This window comes from Lampetra planeri, chromosome 9, assembly GCF_965212315.1.
Source record: "Lampetra planeri chromosome 9, kcLamPlan1.2.h2, whole genome shotgun sequence".
NCBI classification, from domain to species: domain Eukaryota; kingdom Metazoa; phylum Chordata; class Hyperoartia; order Petromyzontiformes; family Petromyzontidae; genus Lampetra; species Lampetra planeri.
The window spans coordinates 7,302,279-7,327,536 of record NC_136115.1 but is presented as its reverse complement, the minus strand read 5'-3'; the positions used below and the strand labels follow the sequence as shown (position 1 = coordinate 7,327,536).

The window sequence follows — 25,258 nt, the reverse complement described above, 5'->3', positions numbered from 1 at the left end:
TCCACCATGCTTCATGGTCCTTGACCAGCATATAACTCACACCTGTTGTCTCTTGTCTGGTGGCTATGGCTTTGACTGTCTCTTGAGAATGTAATTATGATTGTGGAACAGGGGGTTTCTCATTGCAGCCGGCGTCTTATTTTTTAAGAAGGCTAAACTGACTCTTTTTTCTCCAGTAAGAGGATTCAAAGGGTTTTGGGCCATCCTTAGTTCTGGCAGAAGAAGACCTTTTCAGAAAATTGGTGTATGAAGTACTTTGACTTTGCAGGTATAACGCTGAGGTGATTAAGATTCAATTTCTGACCTATCTTAGTGTGCAACCATCATTTTATGGAGACCTTTTTTCTACAGACGTGGAAAGCACCGAGAGTATACTTCATACGAAACATGGGCACTTTATTACATTCGGGTACTCTATATAGCAGCAGGTCAATTTAGTAAAACATCTGTTTCACCTTTGTTGAACAGGCAGTTTTAATGTATTAGTCAAAATAGGCCACGCGTTATGCACAGGTGTACAACGGTCCAAATGTGTAGAGAGGGACATAGTAAGAGATTAGAGACACAAATGAAGGTGGGGCAAGACCATGGAGGGATTTTAAGACGAGAATGAGAAATGTAAATATACAGTGATAGTAAAGAGTGAGTCAGTGGAGTTGTAAAAGTAAAGCAGAAGTTTGGGAATTGTGGGGGGAGGTTAAAATGATCTGGGCTGAGGCATTTTGTATCTGTTCGAGAGGCAAGGGCAGGAAGACCAAGAAGAAGAGAGTTGCAATTGTCAAAGTAAGTGAAAATGAGGGAGTGAATCAGGAGTTTAGCAGCAGATCGTGAGATGAAGGGACGGATTTTGCAAATATTGTATCGGTGAAAGCGGCAAGTAGAGGTAGTGGCAGATATATGTTTGGGGAGAGAGGAGTTGAAGATGACCCCGAGGTTGCGAGCAGATGAGACAGGAGTGAGGGAAAACGGAGGGAATGAGATGGTAGGACAGAGTGGAAGGGAACAGGGAGAGGGAAAAAAAGGATTTCAGTTTAAGAAGGATTGAGAGAAAGGTAGTGGCGTGGCATCCAGGACTGGACAGTGATTAAGCAGTCGGAAATGTGGGAAGCAAGGTCAGAGGTACAGGAGGCAAAGAAAATCTTGACTGTCGTCAGTGAATAGGTGATGGGGAAAGTTAAATGAAGAAATTACAGCTTCCAGAGGTGAGATATCGAGCGAGAATAGGAAGGGTCCTAAGACAGACCATCGGGGAACCCCAACAGTGACGGGGAGTGAGGGGGCGTCGTTGAGTCGTTGAAAACAGAGGAAGTGCGTGAAGAGGGATGAGACTGGAGCCAGGAGAGGGTTGTACTGGAGATACCGAGATGGGAGAGGGTGGAAAGGAGTGTGCGGTGAGCAACTGTGTCGAAGGCTAAGGATAGCATTAAGGAGAATGAGGATTGAAGAGAGGCCATTGGAGCACGACACATTTTGAATAGTAAAGGTTGGCCTTGTGCTGGAATGGCAAGATTCTGGTCTATTCATTGCCAACATATGTATACTCCTGCAATGTTCCTTCTCATGGACATTGGAATTAAGCCGGACAGATTATAACAGTAGAGGTGATAAGATAATTATGAGTGGTGAGAGAAAACCATTAATATACAGGAAGCCATTTTAATTTTAAACATTTCAACAGTGCCATGTATAAATCTAGATGAAAATCCATCCAAATTCCAAGGCATTTGTGGAAAATATAATTTTCACAAAAACCACATAGATTAATGTAAATACGTTTGAAAGGGATGTCAGATTATAAAATGAAAGATTGCATCAAGTGGTAGCTTTGAATATATATTCGTTCTTGTTACATATTATAACGGTATAACTGTAACTAGATACATTTGTTGACCCCTATTCACCAAATCAATGCCTATAAACAAGTATCTCATCACTTCCTATTTTTACATAGTCCAATATTTAAACCTTTTACGCGACATTTTCTTTATTTTCCATAAAAACTTAATATAAAACAAAGACATACACATTTTTACATTTGATAATTTTTCACGTCCCCCCCCCCCCCAAACAATAATGTATTCCAAATAATTTTCAATGGGATTTACAGTCACGTTCTATATATATTCTTGCAAAAACAAAATAATCCAGCAGAGAAAGTTAGATTTTTTTCCCCAAAAACTAAAAACTAGATTCGTGTTTAAACAAAGTTACCCACCACCCTGTGTTCCCACATCTACGCAACCCACCTTCACCAATCTCTATTAGGGGGGGGGGGGTTCATTCGGCAGAGGATTTACAAAGGGCTTGTGCATGTGCCCGGTGAATAACACCCTAACTCGATTACATACTTATCCAACGCTCCTATATGTTTGCCCTTCTACGCCACGTTTACACTTGCTGCATTTGCCTGTTATTCATTGTAACTCTTGCTGTGTACATGTGACATCACCGAATGGGTAGGCGGAGAAAGCCATCCTGGCCCTTGGCCAATGGGTCACGGATTCCCACGTTCCCACCCACTCTGTGTTTTGCGGGTGAATGTCGCTCCTCCCAACCGGAGAAGAGACTCCTTGTCTCTCTCTCCCCTCCCCCCAATTACCCCGCACGCAGCACATAAACTGTGGTGCCACAACCGCCTCGCATCCATTCGCGTCGCTGCTCTTGGCTCCTAGGTGTGGCAGGGAATAAAAAAATCATGGACAACGCTTCCCTGGACGCCATCCTAAGTGGTGCCGAGGACGTTGGGGAAGACTACTACAGCCTTCTGGGTTGCGACGAGCTTTCTTCGGTGAGTGCATCTCTGCAATTGCACCGTGCATGACAGTCCTTAATCTCTCACCACCACCCCTAAACTCTGCCCACCCCACCACCACACTCAGTGTGTCTGCGCAACCTGTGGCTCATGCTCGATGCTATTTCGTGCAGCTAGCCCTCATTTGCTCTGCAATTTTAAATTGCTCTCGACCGTACGGTCTCTGGTAAGGGTTTAGATAAGATGACATATGATCGGCGATATCCTTTAAATGATGGGGAGAGATGGATCATGTGCATTTAGGTGGCAAACTGACCAGACGGACAAAAATAAAAGAGATTAACCCGTACCACAAGGGGTGTGCGAACTTTATGGGAGTGGTCACTGATAAAAAAAAAACATTACATTCATACATTTCCAAATGACAAAATAGCAATAAAACGTAGGTAATACTGTCAATCAAAAGCAGTGATGAGTTTGTGATTTGTTTTCAATGTCTAGTGGATCTTCGACTGTAATGTATCATTGGACATGTTTTGTACAATACATGACAATCCAAAAATACAAAATGCTACTACATCCTTTACATTCTAACAAAGAAAAAATACGATCGAATTATAACAGACGCCAATATTATCCAACCTCCATATGTAGATCAGGAATACCAATATGGTTAAATGAACCACAATAATTCGTAATACTCACAACAACGTTGATGTTAGCCGTGCCCAGAAATGGAACTGAGGTGGATAGATTCACGGACCTCCAATATCTGCCCGAACAGAATCCCACCGTCTGCCCTAAGAATTTTCCGCTTGGTCGCCCAACTTTTGAAGACCATAACAATCCATGTCTCGGTAGCCGATCCACCAGCACAACCATTTTTTCTTGATCATATCCAAAATACTTGCCATGTTTCTCTTGCAATCTTTTGGATCGCTTTTTCTGTCTTGCCACGAAATTCGTAGCAGAAAAAATTTCTGCCTGGAATAGGTGGAAGCCAATTCTGCAAAAACCAAAAAACTCATCAGACAATCAGTAGCCGAGGAAGTGCCGATGTGAATCCCGAGCGCGTGCTTACATGGTCGAGGGGCAGTGCATTTGCTGCTTGTTGCAGATGTTCGCAGTTTGCACCCAGCGGCCACCCTGGTTAATACTGCGGATGTATTAATAAAAAAATACGCGCTGTCGGCACTTCCTCGGCTACTGATTGGCTGATGAGTTTTTTTTTTTTGCAGAATTGTCTTGTTTCACAGTGCAAATTAAAGACCGGGTGGTTTGTTTGAGTAATAGGTAGGCCAGCATGCTGTCGTTGAGGTCCAAATTTGAAAATGTTCTGCAAATTACCCAATTACCTGATTGGGTATAACAACATAACAACATTGACCCCGTATTGCCAAATTATTTCGGTCTGTGAAATATAGTGCCTATGTGATAGCCTTGTGCTATAAGAATGGTGCGAATACCTAATGTATTATAAACACGCTTTATCAGTAGGCGAGCTTAACCAGGCCAACCAATAAGGCTCTGGTCGGTGGATTGACAATGGGTAAGTTATTTTAATGCTCAGGATCAAAGGAAGAAAAGGCTGCTAAAACAACACACCTGGGTAATAGCAACAACTAGATTGCTAATTCAAGCTGCTTACAATGAAATCTTGTTTACTATAATAAATTGTAATAATTTACAGTGCTTTTGACAATGCACTGCTGAATTAAGACGTCTTCTCGCCGTGCAAGTCATGGGGGTTGTTTAACCATACTTTACCACACTACTCAGTTGGAGTTTATGCATGTGGGGATCCAAAATTGTTTCAGATATCATCTTCCACTTGATTGACTTTTTTCCATGGTCAGGAATCAAGCTCAGATCGCCAGGCAAGGAGCGCAGTGCTACCTGCCATCTTCCCTCCACCTGCCTTCACCAACACATGACTTAAGCCAGGAACTTATTAGGCTACACGGGGAATTGTTGTATGCTTGTATATGGTTTTGAAATGGGATCGAAAGTTTAAGAGATGTAAATACCTGCTCTAAAGTTTCCATACAGACAAAATGGAAAGCCCTGTCAAGCCACGTGCCCAGCTCATGATTTACGCAATTTTTCAAGTGTTGGCTTTGCCCCTAACCCAGCTCACTGTTTGGACCATTCCGCAATCGTGCACGTGCGGTGGCGGAACGGTTCCTTGTTTGTACGGAATTGGTCGGAAGTGAAGTGCAAAGTGAAACCCTTGCAATGTGGCGTGAAATCGGGTTGTCATTCCACTAAAAAGTAGTGGAATCGTGGCCAAAATAGCTATGTGAATCAGGCCCTAGGTCATTCATAAAGAATACATTTTTTTGTAGAAGTGTCTTAGCCAAATATCTAAATATAACTACAAGATGGGCATGCACCATGAATCAGCAGCGGTTAGTGCACTGCATTATGAACCTGGTGACCTCCGTTTCATCCTCCCAAACCCCCCCCTATAACCGAGAGGTGCAGTGAGGAACCCCATCAGCCAGCAGCTGATTGACAAAGGGGTGTAAATTGTTATTTAAAGGTGGGGAACAACCCAATCTCTGTCACATGCACACATCACAGCATCGTTCGTTGCCGTCATAGCTACTGTGTCGAACGCCCCTCCTGTTAAGCGGCCATTGACCCAGTTGTAGAACTCATGACTGAGGTCAGAGGGTGTTTTGCACGCATCACAATGTTTCGGATATACTTGTTCTTAACTTGACACACATAGCATCGTCTTTAATTCCCCCATGCTATTTTGAGAATCCTGTGACATGCAGGATTAGCATACTTTCGAGTTGGAACACCTAAATAGCCTGGATGTGCTTAATCTTAAGGCTTACAAAAAGAAGAATTGAAGCAAAATGGGCATAACTTGATGTAAAAAAAGACATGGGACAGGTCGAATGAATTAGATATAGAAAATGTTTATTGTGCTCCTCTTTGCCGTGTGTGGGGGGAGGGATTTGGTTTGCAATTCATTCCTCTATGCCTAATGACGTGGACAAACATTGGCAAAGCATAATGAAATAAACCATGAGGTAATCAGCTAAATTGGAGTGTAGCACACGCGGCTCTCTGCATTATGCGGTGTACGTACGCAATGCATGGACACTTTCTCTCCCCCCTCAACCAGTATATATACGGGGTAGTATCCCTTGGAATCTCTCATTTACTTGATTACAGCAAGCGTGCTGTGACGGTTCCACCTGAAGACGGAAGCTTGTGTTGCCTCCGAAACGTCGTGATTTTTATTTTTATTTTACTTTTATTAATTTAGATTTTTTACCTACGTGACTTTACCGAAAAAAACCTAAGAATATGGAGACTTTCTCTGCCTAAAGGTGGGGAGCATTTTCCGAAATAAAGCCATCCTGGGGAGAACCATGTGAGGGGACTTAACCACCTGATACATTCATAAAGCTGGGTACAATAAGCAAAAGAAACAAAGTTGATTTGTAACAAGACCAGTGATGTGTTTCTAATATCCTCATCAACACTTGTGGGCAGTGGTAATGCCTCCCTCTGCACACAGAGCACATATTCCATCTCGACTTGAAGCAATCCTATTGATGCCCATTATTTTAGGAGTCCACCCTTAATATGGAAGGATGTGCAGGAATCATGAGCCGTGTAGGAACCGGAAATGAATTAGAGTGCTTGTGTGTTATAGGGTATCATAGGCGGGGAGTTGTAGTGCAGTGGTTAAGCTCACAACTAACATCAGTGACTAAGTTAACCGGACATGGGTCAGACTCATATCACCTCGCCAGTGCACTGCTCTACCACCTGTAGACCTAAGCACTTAGCAGTTAAAGTCCCATGCAATCACAAGACTAAGTTTGTTGTTTTGTCCCCAATGAGATTAATCCATGCAATTATCAGTGATGACCAATGTAAAATAAGATATATATTTTTTGCTTGTTTTCGACATGGGTAAATAATGTCTCGTTTATCATTTTGTCCTCCAAGCGCATTATGACTTTAAATAAAATAATGAAATGATATGCTAGCCAAAGTGCTTATTGCACAACAAGCTGTGGATAATGCAGGCTCTTTGCTGTTAGTTTGATTCCCATCCACTGCTGATATCAGTGGCGAGTGATATCTGACCCGGTCGTGGGCCCATCCTTCACCAACCCACAAGGACTAGCTTGGTCAAGTATGGGTCAAACAAGCCTGCTAACCAACATGGGAATGTATCAAACAGCATTGTATTGACAAAGGCCTGTCATTAATAATTTTTAGTTATTCTATACTGGTCTCATACAAACAGCCACGGGATGTTGTAAAAGGACCTTTGCTTGCAAGCTCCAAACTAAAAGTTAAAGCCGTCGTTTCAGCCATTCTGCTTTCATCAGCCTTTTTACGTGCTCGATCCCCAGAAACACTGCACATGGTGACAACCTATGCTTGGGTGCTGCAGCCATCATGATGCCCACCGGCCACCACTGAAACAATTATTACGCTCCATAGTTTGATTCCCGCTGACATCCACTGATTCCCATGCGGCATTATAGTTGAGAAGCTGTATGCTGTATACATTGAAACTGATCTTATTTGACATACATATTACCTACTATAATCACCCAGAAATGTCTGTCCGTCCCGTGCGTGACGTCACTCCACATGAGGCCCACCACCCTAATTAATATTCATGAGTGGGTGGTTTTTTACGCCAACGCAGAGGAATTAAATAGCTTATTACGCAAAGTCGCTTCAAATATGACGTTTCTTTACAGAAAGTGACGGTAAAAAAGAAATCTACGCAGCACAGTGCTACAACCGTGCGTGACGTCACTGCAAAAGAGTCCCCACCCCCTTCATTAATATTCATGCCCGCGTGGAAATTTACACGAACGCACAAGAAGGTCGCGCACTCCACATGCCGTACCCCTCGCCTAATTAATAATCATGAGCAGGTGGCGTCACTCCACATGCTGCACCCCTCCACAATAACCATGAGCGGGTGACGTCACTCCACATGCTGCACCCCTCCACAATAACCATGAGGGGGTGACGTCACTCCACATGCCGCACCCCTCCACAATAACCATGATGGGGTGACGTCACTCCACATGGCACCCCTCCACAATAACCATGAGGGGGTGACGTCACTCCACATGCCGCACCCCTCCCCAATAACCATTAGCGGGTGACGTCACTTCACATGGGGCAACCCCCCTCATTAATAATCATGAGCTGAACAATTTTTCTTTTGAATATTTCAGACTTACTGCAATATACACCCGTCCTCGGACGGGCAAAAAAGCTCGTACTTATTATCCAGCCTGCCTCTTATCCGCGCCCTTAAAACATCTGCAAGGCAATGACTGTATTTCTATTGTCCGAGGCTTCACGTGGATAAGAGCCAGAGGGACCCTGAAGCGGTTACAAATTGATCCTATTCATGTTTATTTGCACTTTGACACTCGGATAAATGGATAAATATGTACATATCATTATCAGTCATGGTCAACCTAACGTTGGGTGAAGGCCTCTCCAAGGTTTCACTATGTACCCTGGTCCTGTGACGTAACAATCCACCCAGCTGAGCCGATGCCATCACTCCATCTAACTGCTCGACATCCTGTCGGATGCATTCCATCCCTTCGCTGCCACGGATAATCGCATGCCCCTTTGTCACAGCAAATCAGAGGGGTTCAGTCGTCGATTCGAAAGACCCTGTGATAAGACGTCATCATTTTCAATGGGCCGTCTGCCAGTTTCATGGCGGAAATCTTAAATTAAAAAATCTCCTACAAAGACTAAATAATAAATATTAATAATAAATGTCTTCATGCAGCCGTGATTTCTTAGATCTAGTTTGCAAGGCATGAAATGAATGAAACTCTATGTTCTCATTAGGTGAAATAAAGGAGCATCAAGCGAAACGTTTTACAACAAGCAGACAATTTGCTAAGGTCTCGTCATTTACCAGACTGCAAAGCACCGACACAAGCAGAGCGTGGTTTAGAGCATTAGTCCTCAATGTGTCGTGTCTATATTACAGTATTTACCCACCGTAAGAGCGTTAACTCACACTCACAACGTCAAATTTTTAATTCTCTACAGAACGTGAGCTAGAAGTGCATTAGTGCCATCAGTAATCTCTTTTGTGTATAGAGCAGAATGGTAATTTATGATTTTATCAAATTACAAAGAGGACTGCCGAGTTAAACTGGGCACAACAGTTGCAGGTGGATGTAAAACTCATGTTGCAGCTCACTGAATGATGCAAAATCAATTACCGCATCAAGCAGGGGAACGGTTAGGGATAGGGCATTTAACGCAGCAGCTCCTGCCTGTGTGTGTGTTTGCCTTAAGTGATTCATTTATGCTGGTGCTCTGGTACCAGCATTTGCGTCACAAGTGTGTTTTCCATCTTTGACCAGCACTGTTTGCTGGGTTTTTATACTCTTTCTATTGTAAGTTAATTGCAGCACGTAATATATTGCTGCCCGGAAGCACGCTGCTTTAGTCTGTAGGCTTAACGTTGTGGAAACGAGCATAGTGACGTACTGGCACTGCAGGACAAAATGGAAGTATTGCAATTTGTTTTTTGTTAGATGGTTTTCAAAACACGACAGTGATGATGAATGCCAGTCTGTATACATTAGCATTGACCTTCTGAAGTGTTATGTAACTTCATTAGGCATTTTTAATGACCTTGTTAAGTTTCCCAATGACTGCAGTTTTCAAGCGACGTATAAACACTGGCTTAATGAAATTTCAAACAGGCCTTTTTGTTTGGAACGTCTGCCTGCACAACACAAAAACACTACACAACACCGCTGCATTCATTATCGCTAACTAGACAAATTAAGTCCATTATTCTCAATTTTAGAGCCTCAAAACAACTTGGTCGGTTGTTCTGGTGGGGCATGGGGAGTGAGGGAGGGATAGTGTTCACTAGATTCTTTTCTGGCTTTGATTCAGCCACTTTACCCAGAGAGGCCACTCAGGTCAACTGATCCCATTGTCACGACAGTTTTTATTTCTACTATTACAAATATAAGCGTTATGTCTGCCCTGAAAAACCTGTGGCCACTGAGTCTTGTGGATGATGGAACCTTTATTTAGTATGCAAGTAATGATGCATAAGTTCCTTGATGGCAATCTATTCTCACACTCACAATACTGTGCATGCAATCGTACTGCGGATGTGAAAAATCATTATTTGTAATATGGAAATGATGTGAAAAGTTTTGATTTAAAGCTTTCGTGACTGCAGGGATTCATATTATTGGTTCTTTCGGTAAAGTCATGTAGAAGGGAAATAATAAAATAATATAAATATAACACATTTTATTATTATTTTATTATTTCGACTTTACCGAAAGAACCAAGGATATGAAAAGTATCTAGGCTAATGTTACATTAAGGAACTTAAGAGGCAACAAATTTGTACGAATGAGATATAAATAAAAAACCATACAAATAACAAAAAATATATTCAAATTGTGATCCTAAATCGCAAAATTATATCGAATCGCTGTGAAGGGTTGGGGGAGCGGGAATTATTATAATGCACCAACTTTAATCTTGATTTGAAGTTTTCGTAACTACAGGAATCCATACTCTTTGGTTCTTTCGGTAAAGTCACGTAGGTAGAAATAAAATAAAATAAATCACGACGTTTTGAACGCAACACAAGCGCCCGTCTGTGTTGCGTTCGAAACGTCGTGATTTTTTTTTCTACCTACGTGACTTTACTGAAAGAACCAAAGAGTATGCACCAACTTTATGAAGAGCTATTGACCAATATTGTATATGTACAGTATTTAATGTCTAGTATAATAAGGAAATGGGTGGTCTACAAAAACTATTGAGGACAAGTTTGTAAAAAACAATTTACAGATTCTCCTCAGACTTAATTTCTTAATATAATGACCGGCAAGAAAATGCTTATGCCCTATTAAAACAAAAGCACATTCACTATATAAAATTTTTCAATGACTCATTCTGAAATAATTTTGACCGCTCGTCATACATTTGCAACGACTGCAGCTCTGCCATGTGGCCTTGTTATGTTGACCGTGTATTTCCACAGAGCATCTGATGTTTACGCCAGCCCTGGTATGAGGTTACATTGTCCATAGCTTGTCCTCGACTCTTCAGTCCCAATCTGAAATAATTCAAAGTGACCCATATGTAAATACATATTACTAACGCCCACCCCTTTGAAACAAAAAATATTTACAATAACAATACATGTCCAGAGGTCAGCAAATATTTATTGACCCTGCATAGCCTTGGAGTGGAGGGGTAGGACCAATGTTCAGTGTACTGCCCTTGTCGTTGACTGTGACCAAATATGACACTGCTGCCTATTAACTCGGTGTCCCGATTTGACTCCTGACCACAGCTAATACCAGTGGTGAGTGATAACCCACCCAGTCACTGCGCCCTCATGAACCCACTGACAAGTGTATGAAGTAAGGTCAAACAACCCCCATTACTCACATGGCATGGATGGACAAATGCCCGAAAATGGTTGTGTATTATGAACTCCCGTGCAGCGCCCCACTGATCAGATGCGAATTAGCCACGCTGTTTGTGCTCGGCGCTGGGTGGTGTGTGCATACAGACGGAGCAGATTTCGGCAGAGTTCAAGTGCCAAGCCCTTAAGTGCCACCCAGACAAACACCCCAGCGACGCCTCTGCAGGTAACGCGCATTGCCTTTGTGAGAGCATTAATGCATGAACGCAACAGGGATTTGCACAGCATTAAAGTGTGATTTTTTTCTTTACATAGCATCTACGTGTGTCTGCGTCTCAAGACGCTGTGCAGAAATGGACGTATTCATTGTTTAGTGAGAAAGGGGCAGCCAGTCACATCCAGAGGAGAAGAGCAAGGTCTTGAGCATGGACTGGAACAGGGGGAGGCAGTCGACAGCACAAGTGGCTAATCTATCTGTGCACTCTACAGAGACTAATGTTACAGTGTGCAAGACAACATTATTTGTAATTTTAATGACAATTTTTGGGCATTTACTTATATGCTTACAGTTAAGAACTGAACATTATGCTTATTACTAGAATGGTGACTCAGAGGTCAGAGCGTTGAGCTGGCACCACTGATATTCTTGGTTTAGATCCAGGCATCCGCCTGTTCCTTGATTGTCCAAGCCCATCCACTATTGACTGCACGAAAAAAAAAGTATTTCGTTATAGTTTGCTTTTGCAATTAATTTGGCCAAATTCCAGCTCTGAGAATCAAATATCAGTTTGAGTGTCACGTGATGACTATTACTTTCATATGCGGTGCGAGTGGGTAAGTGTTTCCATCTACTATGATATCCGCTTCTCTAACACAAAGGATTGCGTGTGCTCTGCGAGAGATCCGTTTGCATAACTGTGTCTCTTGACACGACGCTGAGAGCATTAACGGGTTAAAATTGGGGTGAAATGACAAAAGCCGTTTTTATCCTAATGCTAGAATGAAAGAGTATCTAATCTTCTTACCGGTGTCCACTCTGTCTTGTTGGCCCATTATAGGGCAATCAAAATAATATTGGTAAACTGGCAGCAGAGCACAGGAAGCACTACCATTGCATTTCACATTTATAATAATCTGTCCGTACAGGAATCGCGATGTCAAATAAAACCAGCAACTTCTGGATTGTGAATTCCAGTATGCTAACCATATACACACCATGGCAGCATGCGATTTGGTATATATGTAAACATAAAATAATAAATACTCAAGAGTAAATACAGAAATGCTGAATGTGCAATATTATTATTATACAACTCCTATTGTAAACAGCGGTCATGCGCATGTTGGACTCACTGTAATTAATTGAGTTTGATTTAAAAAAATAAGCTTCAAAATAAGTCGACTGTAACATTCTAGGATTAAGATCTCATTCTCAAAATATTTTGACTCCCCATAACTTATACTGTATACATTCAGTGAATATAATCTTAACTAATTACAGACAGCAAAACATCAATGTGGCAAATGCCTAAATTCTCAGTGGTGGAGAACACATGGAAGCTTATGTTGGGCGGCTCGGAGAGTAGTGAAGCTGGAATTTTGGCGGGCGATGCTATCTGATATTTGCAGTGCCGGCCCGAGCCTCTTGGGGGCCCTAAGCAGAATTTGATTTGGGGGCCCCCCTCCCACCATCATTTATTCATTCATTCATTAATTCATTTATATCACTTGGGGGCCCCAAGCAGCCGCTTAGTTCGCTTATGCCTCGGGCCGGCCCTGGATATTTGGTATTGTTTTCATATCCTGAACTGACGCAAGATATATATATTTCTCTGGTGCACTCTCAGTGGGTGGCATTCAAACCTGGTGTGGCTTTTGCGTAAATGCCTGTCTGACTGGGCCGTCTGACTTGAGTTTTCGTCCTGAGTGACGTCACAACTATTCATTCAGAGATCGTAGCATCTGACAGCACTTTGTGACTTAAATGGGACTCTGGGTTCAAAAGTGTTTGGATTTCGACTTCTAACATTGAATATTTTAGAGAAATGATAGCGTGAAATTGATAATTCAAGGATGTGGTGAACATGAAAATCCACATGAAAGGATTTTTGACATTGCTGTTTGCACATTTTTTTACGGAAGCATTTCTATAATGGGTATTTTTCATTTTCTGACAAAGTCTAATATCGTGAAATATCAAATGCAGTACAATTCTTGTAACTCGATATCTCATTCCGAAATTAAATAAGTGATATAACGTACACATGTTATGTATATAATAAAAAAAATATATCTACGTATTTCAGACAAAATGAAAGATAATTATTTTTCCAGGAAAGGGATAATTTGTAAATGGCAGACTTTTTAAAGCGCTCTGGATAAGAATGTTCAAATTGCCACTGCTAATGTCAATAATGAGCGAATTATTCAATTCAATCTGCTCCTGTACTTTAGTCAGACACAACAAAGTATATGGTGACACCACACTTGCTTCGCTTTTACCATTCTCTGTCAACTGTGTGTAGAATCAAAATCATTTCATTTGAGTCTCAATCAGTTTCCAGACATATTTCGAGTGTTTCTCTAAAAAAAAAAGAAACGGACTGCAGCTGTGAACGTTTCAACCGAATCAATATTGTTCAATTTAAAAGGCACACTTTCTCTGAATGAAGGTCGTCAATTTTAAACGCGGCAATTTTCCAGTAGAAATTGTGGACTTCTATTGAGTAGCCACTTATTAACAGTTGGTGATATAGGCCGCTCTATTCAATAACAGAGAAACATGGCTCATTGGAAACAGGGGGTGTATACAATTTCACACTTGCGAACCTAAACCCCATCTCTGGTTGGATTTGTTATTTATTTATAAAATGTTATATCTACAGGTTTATTGCTAGCATGAGTCACTGCTATGGCATTTGTAGCAGAGTGTCCCTGCCTTCAAGAGGATGTTATACTGCAGGTTTCATGTTTGTGTCTTAATACTTAAAACTCCATGGATGTTTGCAATGCTTGTACCGTATCCAGTACTGTTAACACTTTATACTAGTAATCATTTCACATCGTCATCATCAGCCATGTCCAATCCACTGCTGGATGAAGGCCTCCGAAAGCTGTCATCATCTCTTGTGATCCTAGCACCTGCACTCGAGCTGATTTCATCGCTACTCCAACATTTTTCAAGACCACCAGACAAAATCGCTTTGAGCAACATGACCCGCCAACGCCGTTTAATGCTTATCAACGATTTGAATTATGTCATTAACCTGTAAATACTGTGTACTGTAATCCATGAATCACTGCATGCGCACATACATTTAATTTGAGTAGGTTCTTGCGCGTTCGAATATATATTTAAGGTCATCATGACACATCTAATCATTGATTGAAGCACACTCGGAAACAGCACAATCTCTGCAACTGAATACATTTTGAAGTCACGTGCCAGTGCACCACAATACAACGTGCATCACGTCTTATACGAAGCTTTTGACAAGACAATCGCTGTGTGGAGGCTGCACCTCGATTGGTCTTGATTTTTCAACTTCAATTTAAGCACATACTCTTTGATATTTCGGTAAAGTCACGTAGGTGAGAACAAAATCAAAAATTAAAACAACTCAATTAAATCAAGACGTTTCGGAAGCAACACAAGCCTCCGTCATCAGGTGTGACTGCTCCAGCAAAATTACTGTAGCGTATAAAGCGAGCTATTTAGAAACAGAGGCTTGTGTTGCTTCCGAAACGTCGTGATTTAATTTAGTTGTTCTCATTTTTATTTTGTTTTCACCTACGTGATTTTACCGAAAAAAACCAAAGAGTATGGATCCTTGCAGTCACGAAAATTTCAAATCTAGAATGCAATTTAAGCAGCTTTATTATCCATGTCCTTCAAGACTACTATTGTATTTAATTACAGTCATTATTCCTCTGACACATTCTGTAGCCTTGCCACGATTATATTGTTTTATTTAATCACTGTCTTCTAAAAAAATTCTACCAGGAAAACAAACGAGCAGGCCACGACACAAAGACCGTACTTCATATCTTGTCGCTGTTATGTAACAGATGGCTTATTATGTTGATTCTGCATAACTCTTTGTCATGACTTTCTAATTTGAGTGTTTTCTGATTTTTAAGATTTCTTAGAAATACATTTTCAACGACTTAATTTAACTATAAGTTTATGTGTTAGCAAAATAAGCTTAACAGTACTGTATACATCTCTTAACACTAGAGCACATTTGGAGCATACATTTGCCAGATTTATTTTAAAAGCTTGTAAAAGCCCGTTAAATATAGTCACGTGTTTTTGTCGTCACGACAGCACCGCATTCATTTTGATATCGGTGACTAAGTTCCTGATACCTTGTTATTTTGGGTTACAATGTAACCATGGATACCATGAACCAAAATATGTCTGTCACTCAGCACATATCATTTCCGCTTCCACAGCGATCCCACTGACAGGTTTTATTTTTTATGAATGGGCAATATTCCTATCGGGCAAAGTACATTGGGATTTGACATTTTAAGCTTAGTTTCCACCCACTCACTATCTCAAAAATCCCACAATGCGGAGCTGGCTGCGTGGCTTGGAGGGCTTAATTCGCACATCAGTGTAATGAGCCTGTTGCCACTCGGTGAGACAACAGGTTGATGCTCACAACCCAGTCTGCATTTAAAGATTGGTAGTTTCACTTAATCCACACAGTTTTGAGATCCATTGTTTTGTGAACATTTGGAGAGAGGGAAGAATCACTTATTTGGCTGAAGAGTGGTTGTAAAAAAGATTACTTAGATATAAAAACAATTACGTGATATGGTGCTCTGGTACAACAGCCACATTTGTATTAGTATTTTTAAATATACATAAAGAAAGGTAATACATGAACTGTTCAACAAATCTGCTGAGCACACTCAATCCATAATGTTTGACACAACCCTTCTGTTTTGTTCTGAGTGGGGAAAGAGCAGCCACAGAATGAAAAGGTCTACGGCCTGCAAAAGCCTGCGGGGAGTGCAGCAGATACGTCTCTGTAACCTTTTCATCATTTATGCTCTTCGTCAGTGACTCATGCAACCCCCCCACCACCACCCCCCAGTCCAACATACAGGTCTGCCGCAAGCAGAGACAACGCAGTCATACGCCACACGGTGATGAATCATCGTCATGCACAAGCTAGGTTTGCAAGTGTCACGGGAGACCGCTCGTCAACCTGGCTGGTGAACGTGGATCTGGCCCATTACCATTGAAGTCTCGGTTTACAGTGTGCACTCAACAGGAATTAAATTGGCTATCCAACTCACATATTTTACCTGGATAATCCCTTGAGATGGAATATCTCATTTGCAAGGGTCTCCAGGGTACCAAGTGACATATTACAAACACGTAACACGATACAGGCATTTTAAAATCTAGAATATATGCAACATACAATGTCGAAAACATGATTATACAATGCCAAATAAATGTAGAGAGTATAAATGTATGTGTTTCTTAAATATACGTATTTATTTACTGTATATGTAAATATAATGCCACTTCTGCTTTGCACTTATAAAAAAACAAGGAGCACAAGCGACAATTTTCTTACGGTATGAATGACGTTAAACGTGGTCATATGGAAGGTGTCTAAAATGTCACCACTGCATGCATGAATGAAACAGTTTTCGAAAATTAGGTGAAGGCCTATTGAGACTGCAAAGACTTATTACAGACTGGTGTAGAAACGCTGAATTTTTTTTCCGCCGTTTAAACCAAGTCACCGCAATGATAGTGTGGAAACAAAACATATGAAATGTTTACGTACTGTATTGCATCTTTTTAATCAGTAGGCCTCATGAAACTGATTCACTTAAATTGCATCTGAGAAAGGTTTAGATTCTCCATCAAATTAATTTTTAGCTATGCATTGTTTCGTGCGAATTTTTTTTAATTTAGACTGAGTAATTTTACATGTTAAATAATTTAGCCATGTAAAAATTATTACTGTGTCGTTAGAAAGAGCACAATCACAATTAAACCGATTTGGACAATCAGCTTCTCTTCTGCAAGACCCCACACCATTCAAGACTGCAAAAAACAAACATCGCACTCGGCATAACAAACATGTGTCATACTGAAGTTGTGGATATTCGGCGTGCATTCTGGACGATTCAAATCATTGTCAGTGGAGCAGTGACGCAATGCTCTACACACTGAGCCATGAACACGACATCATGAGCTTCATTCCTCATTCACAGCTCGATTCAATGGCGAATTATACCCAAGCCAGTACTGCCTCCTGCCACCCTCGCCTTACCAACCTCCACTGACCAGTGCGGTGAAGTATGGTCAAACAACCCACAAGACCGACGCAGCCCAGGGAGGTTCATCCAGCGGTGGATCAACAGCCGTAAACTAGTATTACATACAGTATTGTGAATTCCTGAAATGTGTATTGCCATGTTTTTTTTAGAAAACATCGTTCAGTAACGTGATCTTCACATATGCATTTGCAATCGTCACCTCAGCTTTGCCTATCAATGGGCTCATGTAGCTGGAATTAATCTGCTGGAGGAATCTATTTCTTGGTACAGGCAATGCGAATAACAGTAGATTACATCGTGTGGCCAGTCTCTGCGTAGGTGGATGGATAAAGGATATTATTGTGTGTGATTTTATAACTTGGATCCATGCCGAATAGCTACACATGGCTATATTTGAAGAGCATTTAAACAAATTATTACAAACGTTGAATGTGACTGATAGAGAGGCACATCTGCAGATTGCATTAGCTATGCATTCACATGGATGGGCTGGAAAAAAAGTTACAGCAGCACAGATTGCATACAATATATGATTATACCATTCTAGATTTGAAGCTTTCGTGACTGGAAGGATTCATATTCTTAGTTTTTTTTTTCGGTTTTTTTTTTTTCGGTAAAAGTCACGTAGGTAAAAAAATTAAATTTATTAAAGTAAAATAAAAATAAAATAAAAATCACGACGTTTCGGAGGCAACACAAGCCTCCGTCTTCAGGTGGAACCGTCACAGCACGATAGCTGACTTTACCGAAAAAGAACCTAAGAATATGATTCTACCAGTTTAATACATATGCAGAGATGGATGTACTGCATACATACATACATGTAACACAAACACAATAGACGTCAAGTTGTTACTAAGCTTTGTCAATCCACTTGCTGGATAAAGGCCCCCGCTATCCACCGTGTCATGTTGGTTGCTTGGCCTAACATCGCCACGTCGGTCAGTGAGGAAAGGAAGAGGGACACCCAGCACTAGTTCAGATGTCACTCACCACCGATGTCACTCACAATCAATGCCACTTGCAACCGATGCCACTCACAATCAATGCCACTTGAAACCGATGCCACTCACAACCGATGCCAATCACAACCAATGTCACTCACAATCAATGCCACGCGCCACCAATGCTCCTGATGCCACTCGCCACCGATGTCAGCTGTTGCCAGGAGTTGAACTCCGTTTGAAGACTATGATTCTGAGATTCACAATCTTTATTCAGACTGGAGGAATCCGATGAGATATGAAGCTGTTTTTCACGGGGTCAGAAATTCACAACAAAAATACAAAAAGCCGATAGGAGTGCAAAGTATAGGAAAGGCAAGCAAGTCACGAATAAATAAAAATTAATCAGAAGTACAAATTGCTCATTTATACCAATTCCTGCAGATTTTTCAACAATAAATGCAAGCTTGGGCAAATGCAGCAAAACAACAACAGTCCCAGACCACAGCAAGACAACACAGAGTTCATAGTGCATTGTGTTACACATTCCTGCGGAGGGAGCTGGTAGGAACGTTGGGTTACTCGGTCAATGGCCAGGGTCAACGGCGGCGTGGTGTATTCCGCAAATATGGCCGACTTTGAGGGCGGGCACAAGCCGGTGTGAGTAGGTTAAACGTTAAGTTTTATAAGGGCACCACGGGGTGACCAGCCCCTCCCCACCCAGCCCCACCCCTCCCACCCCCCACTCAGCCCCACCCACTCCACCCAGCCCCTCCCCACCCAGCCCCTCCCCTCCCCACCCAGCCCCTCCCTGCACGACGGACACAATAATCCCCTGTGGGCTGGTGTAACCAGGAGGTTCGTACCAGTGCCACTGCTACAGCCTTTACAGTTTGTATATTTGCACAAATTCTAGAATATATTCAGCATAGTGGTTGGAAGATGCATTTTCTTTTTTTTACAATTTGTCTAAAATTAGCTACACATTGTACATTTTTAACACACACAGTATTATAATGTTACGTTATATGTAATACTGAGATATGTATGACCAAGGTAAGAGCTAATTTGAGACTAATTGCATTTTTATGCACCATATGTTGTTCTTGTTTTGTGCACCACGGATCTCCTTTGCAAGCTAGCTGGTAACTGGCTAACCGGAATTTTCCGTGTAACAGTTAAACATTTAATTGAACTGCACTGATTGTTGTTAATAACCCCAAATCAACAAGTATCCAGCATTCAACATGTGTGGTAAGCATAGTGCATGCTACGGCAAATGCTTCGGCACCTCCGAATATCACGGTTGGCTACGTAGGGTGCAAAAGAAGTTCAATATACATACATCAATAGGAGATAAACCAAAGGCAGTCACTACATGCTAAGTGGCGAGTGTCATGTATGTCATTATGCGTCACCACATGTACAGTGCTGTGAAGCCAGATGGTGATGGCTATGCTTTTGAAATTATTATCCTTTTCACCCACCCAACAGCACACAAAGGCAATATTTAAATCCCGATATCAGGTCTGTTTGAAAGCAGATTTAATGTCACCGCGTGGGAATAAAAGTGCCTCGTGTTGGCAGTGAATCATCCTCTCTTCGGTAAACTTTGCAGTGCACTTGCATATGCGAAATGGAATGAAAAACACGGGGTAACTGCATTATCCTCTCGGTGGGTTGCTAATCTCTACACGTGTGTAAGCAAATGCTCTTCGGCATTGCACTGGCTAGGAAATGTACTGAAATCTTGCATGTCTAACTTTCCGATATGAACCATGCAGGGCATTTGAATTCCAAAAACCCTCTGAAGAGTTTGGTAGGTGAATGGCCATTGATATTGCATTGGGCTGTTTAGGTCGCATTGCATTATTGGCTGCATTAGGTGGGACAATGTTACGTTGTTTTACTCCCATTATGTCCACTGTAGCAGGGCAAGATATTGGAATTATCAAGCAGCACACTTAGAATATCAATGTTCCACATCTAATAAGCCGAGACGACATTGACATTAGTCGTCTCTTTTAACTGGGGAAAACAGTAACTGAAATTAGTACGGAGAGCTATCTCACAAAAGGACCAACATCGTCCAAATAGGTTTCAATACAAAATGTCTGGGTCATGGTTTTCGAGGAAATGTTGGTAATGTGGGTTTAAGTATTAATCAGGCACACCAGTAGCGACTGCTGAAGCTGGCCGGGTCTTCCTATAGGTCTACTCAGCCCAAAAATGAGTTCCTCGAACATTGTATTCAACATCCATACTCGGAATATAAAATGGCGAAGCGTGCATGGCACTGGCCTCACCTCCCCCCCACATGCTGTGCCAGCCTTAATAAATGTTCGCTAATATCACCATCACTACAACCAGGGACATTGTATGACAACCGTTGCCGGCAAAAGTCACTGTACATTGTTGCGGCACCATTTCCTGTTGTCAAACATTTAGTTACCCACAAATCTGATCGCTGGAGCCATCAAAATGGGCATCTTGATTGGAAACTCCCGATCACATAGGTCACACGACTACAAAATGTTATGCACTCCCTTCATCATAGCTCTCAGCTCTTGATTTTGTTGGCTCGATGGAATTCCATCCCACTATAACAATGTCACAGCCAGTTGCCATAGTTGCTCATCGTAAAAGGTGTTGAAATGGACTATAACCGGACGATCTGATCACTTATCAGATTCTGCCGATTGGTTCAATCACTCGACGAATCTGAAAATATAGAAATAGTTGGATAAACGTCTCACCTGTGCCCACATGTGCCACTGGATGGAAGGTAATGGGCTGGGATTGGTGGCGTCATCAGGAACTGCATCATGTGGGGCCTGGCTTGTAAGGTGCCTGAGTAATCGAATAACATAGTGGATTGCATTTTTTACTCGATCGATTCAACACATTCCTGCGGAGGGAGCTGGTAGGAACGTTGGGTTGCTCGGTCAATGGCCAGGGTCAACGGCGGCATGGTGTATTCCGCAAATATGCCCAACTGTGAGGGCAGGCACAAGCCGGCGTGAGTAGGTTAAACGTTGAGTTTTATAAGGGCACCACGGGGTGACCAGCCCCTCCCCACCCAGCCCCACCCCTCCCACCCCCCACCCAGCCCCTCCCCACCCTCCCAACCCAGCTCCTCCCCATCCCCTCTCCACCCAGCCCCACCCTTCCCATTTTTGGATGCACGACGGACGGACACAATAATCCCCTGTGAGCTGGTGGAACCAGGAGGTTCCTACCAGTAAAAATGGCATGTTGCATGGTGGCTTTGAGGACCCTCGACTTTGCCAACCGTCGTGCGGCTGCGTGTGCCGTGCCCCCTGCAGCGGAGCACTTCAAGAAGCTGCTGCGAGCCAAGGAGGTGCTGACGGACAGCGAGACGCGGGGCCGCTACGACAAGTGGCGCCGCAGCGGCCTCGCCATTCCCTTCGAACAGTGGAACGCGCTGAGCAGCTCCGTGCAGACGGTGAGGCCCAGGCACGGGCGGGTTAACATTCCTTGCAGCAAGAATGTGTAGGTTTCCACGGTTGTGCTGTATGGGCGCCAGGGTGGCGGGATGTTAAATACTTCACCTGGTATACAGGTGGTGGGTTCAATCCAGACCCCGACTCTTGTATATTCCGAGTTTAAATGCTCTCCCCGTGGTCGTGTTGATTTTTCTCCGGGTCCTTCGGTTTTTCTCTCCACATCGCAGAAACATGCGTTTAGAGGATTTGGCCGCTATACATTTCCGTATAAGCCACTTCGTTATTTGTGGCCAGGTCACTTCTGAAAACGAGCTATATTGCTCAGTGGGCTTTACCTGGTAAAATAAAAACAAGTTTAGTTCTCGTTCTCCAATGTGTTCCATGTGTTGTTCAGCACAATTCCTTACGATCCAGATACTAAAGAAGTTCCCAGCATGTGGAAACATACAAACATCGTGCCGAATAACTATTGGTTCTTACTCTTAGGTTTTTTGGGTAATGTCACGTAGGTAAAAATATATTATAAAAATAATAGAAATAATAATAGAATCAAAATAATAAAGCATGTATTATTTCTATTATTTATTTTTACCTAAGTGACTTTACCGAAAAAACCTAAGAGTATGAATCCTTGCAGTCACGAAAGCTTCAAATCTAGAATTAACTATTGGTTCCAACCAGCCTGATGCTGCTGGTTGTAACCAATAGCAAAAAAGTCCACACCCAATTGTTAAATGTGACATTGCAGTTACAATTATGATCAACTAAACGTACACCCTCAGCATGTATACACACTAATAAAAAAATCTGTTGGCAGAGATGGGCAGTATCTAACATACATGTAATTTAAAGTTTCATTCAATTGTTATGTGAATCTGAATTACACCTGGCATGGTTAAATGGCAATATTAAAATTACAGTACTCCCCTAATTTGAATGTGTTTTGCCAATCTCTGCCGTGGCTGTTGCCGATGGATCCAAACGACAATTGACATTTCCCTTGAATTCACCCCGTCCACGTGCACGCAGTCCAAAGACAAACATCCCCCGTATAGCCTTAACAGACTGTTGGGGCAAATGCTGCAAGTGAGCACCTATGAAGGCCAGCACGGTACACGAGTGGGTTAGTGGCCAGTACCATGCCCTACTGCCTTTGTCTCCCTAGCGGTGATGTTTACACACCGCACCAGGTACTCATTTGAGGGGGAGGCCCATGACCAATTCAGATAATCGTCACTGGTGTTGGCCGTGAGCGTGAATCAAACCCGAGTCGCCAGGTTCGTAGCGCGTCACGCTAACCGCAGCGCCACCGCTCACCCACAGTCCATGCACTGGGCCACGCGCAACAAGAAGGAGCCCATGTTGGAGGACGCTGGCACCAACGCCACGGGTGGCCGCGGGGCCGACGAGGCCCTGGGGGCTCGTAGCAAGGAGGACGCGGCGCGAGAGGGAGACTCCCCCGACGGCTCGCTACCCAAGAGCCCCACCTCACCCGGTACCAAGCCACCTGTTTCTATTCTCCTTGAACATCATTCGAAATAAAATGTCTTTATTTTCCCATTTCTTTCATTTCACACTCTCCTCATTCCTCTTTGCTCCCTGTAACCTATTTTATTTCCCATGTTATTCTCTGCATCTCTCTTGGTTTTCACAACTGGGCTGTTTTTGCTCATTCATACTGTACCCACATTTTTATTGTGATTATTGGCAATTTTCATTGTTTTTTGGTTTTCTTCCCTTGTGCATTGTTACCTCACACGTGTCACCGTTTACTATCCATCAGTCTAAATTTCTGTTCCTCTGACTTTTTACTTTTCAATCCCATGCTTTTAATCTTCAATTGCATTTCACCTTTTGCTCCCCCTCCCCCCATTCTTTGTTTTTTGGTTGCTACCCGCTCTGAGCATCCAAACCTTACAAGAGTGCGGGTAAGAACCGTAACTGGGGTGACCTGCAGTCCCATGCGCCCTCATTTCTCGACTAAACGATTTATGCAGTACACGTCCCAGTCCAGCCTCTTGTGTTTGGATATTTTTTTTCATCCAGTTACCCATTTTTTCAGAGGATCCGAGTCTGCAAAATTTTGCAAACAAATAAGGGGGGAGTTATTTTCTTCGAAAAGAAAACTCCACTTATTCAAAACGAATTCCCTGCCACTTAAATTGTGGTTAAGAGGAGTGCGGCTTGCAGGGTCTTCTCACGACGTGGTGTGCATCCTTCCACAGGTTCCCAGGAGACATCCTACTGGCGTAACAGCTTCAGCTGGTCATCCGACGCTCCGTCAGAGCTGCTGAGAAAGTTTAGAAACTACGAGATATGACGGCCTTCCGAGGAAAACGATGCAACGTGACAGTGAACATACCCGACTCCATGGCGAGCGTTATAGAAAGTTAAGAAAAAGCAGGCATTTGTGAACGGTCCAGTCGATCAATAAAGTGAGAGAATGTGCAGCATGCGGGTCCCTCACAATGCAATGAATGCAGTGTAGGCCCAATTGCTGCTATAATAAAGTGAAGGTCAACTGGGCACAAGTCACAAATCGCAACTTCAGTTCATGGCCATCGTCCTCAAAGCTGCAGTGTAGAAAATGTGTGCTGTACATTAGTGATTTTGCTTGTGGATACAAACATAAATGTTTAATTGCAAAGAGATGAACTGTTATTGTGAACGTGTGCAAATGATTGGTAGTGTGCTTTCACATTGTTGGCATAAAACTTCGCAATCTAAGTAATTGTTGCATTTAATGGCCAATGTTCCTTCAAAGTTTGTACTAATGATAAAATTATTAATGGACACAACTCCGTAAAAGAAACTGATAAAACACAAATTTGAGAATAATTTCTGACTGCAAAATATGTTTAAAGCTTTGAGGTTGCTAGTAGCAGGCATATTTTATCCAGCTGAAATTAAAAAAAATATTGTTCCTAAGATGTCACATTATTCATAAGCTATACATAAAAATTTTTTTAAACTAAATTACATTACATAAAAGGGATACCAATATATTGTAACCTATCAAAATTAATACAAGGGGTTAATTTATAATAGCTCAAATTCAACTGACAGATAATTCAATAGGCAGTTTAAAGCTGTCGGTATATTCATTGTCAAATAACCCAAGCTGGTTAAGAGGGATCCATTTGTAAAATGTGTTTAAGGCAAAATGAAATGGAGAGAAAAATGTAACAAAATTTGGCTTTAAAGACTTTTTTGGGCTTTGTTAATACCATGTTGTAAAATTCCAATGTGAAAATGTACCAGTGTTGAGATTGTCAGCAAGTGTGGTGTGTACTGTGCATTCGTGCACTTCATCTGCATAATAAAAATGGTGATTGCA

At 42.2% G+C, this 25,258-nt stretch overlaps 1 protein-coding gene across 1 annotated transcript; it reads left to right on the top strand.

Annotated features, from left to right (window-relative positions):
* Positions 1–2,587: 2,587 nt before the first annotated feature.
* On the top strand, positions 2,588–25,258 carry DNAJC12 (DnaJ heat shock protein family (Hsp40) member C12). Its single transcript, XM_078597557.1, has 5 exons — positions 2,588–2,788; positions 11,346–11,424; positions 21,781–21,920; positions 23,245–23,416; positions 24,147–25,258. Exons 1-5 carry the CDS (start codon positions 2,696–2,698, stop codon positions 24,239–24,241), a joined length of 579 nt encoding a protein of 192 aa, XP_078453683.1. The 5' UTR covers positions 2,588–2,695; the 3' UTR covers positions 24,242–25,258.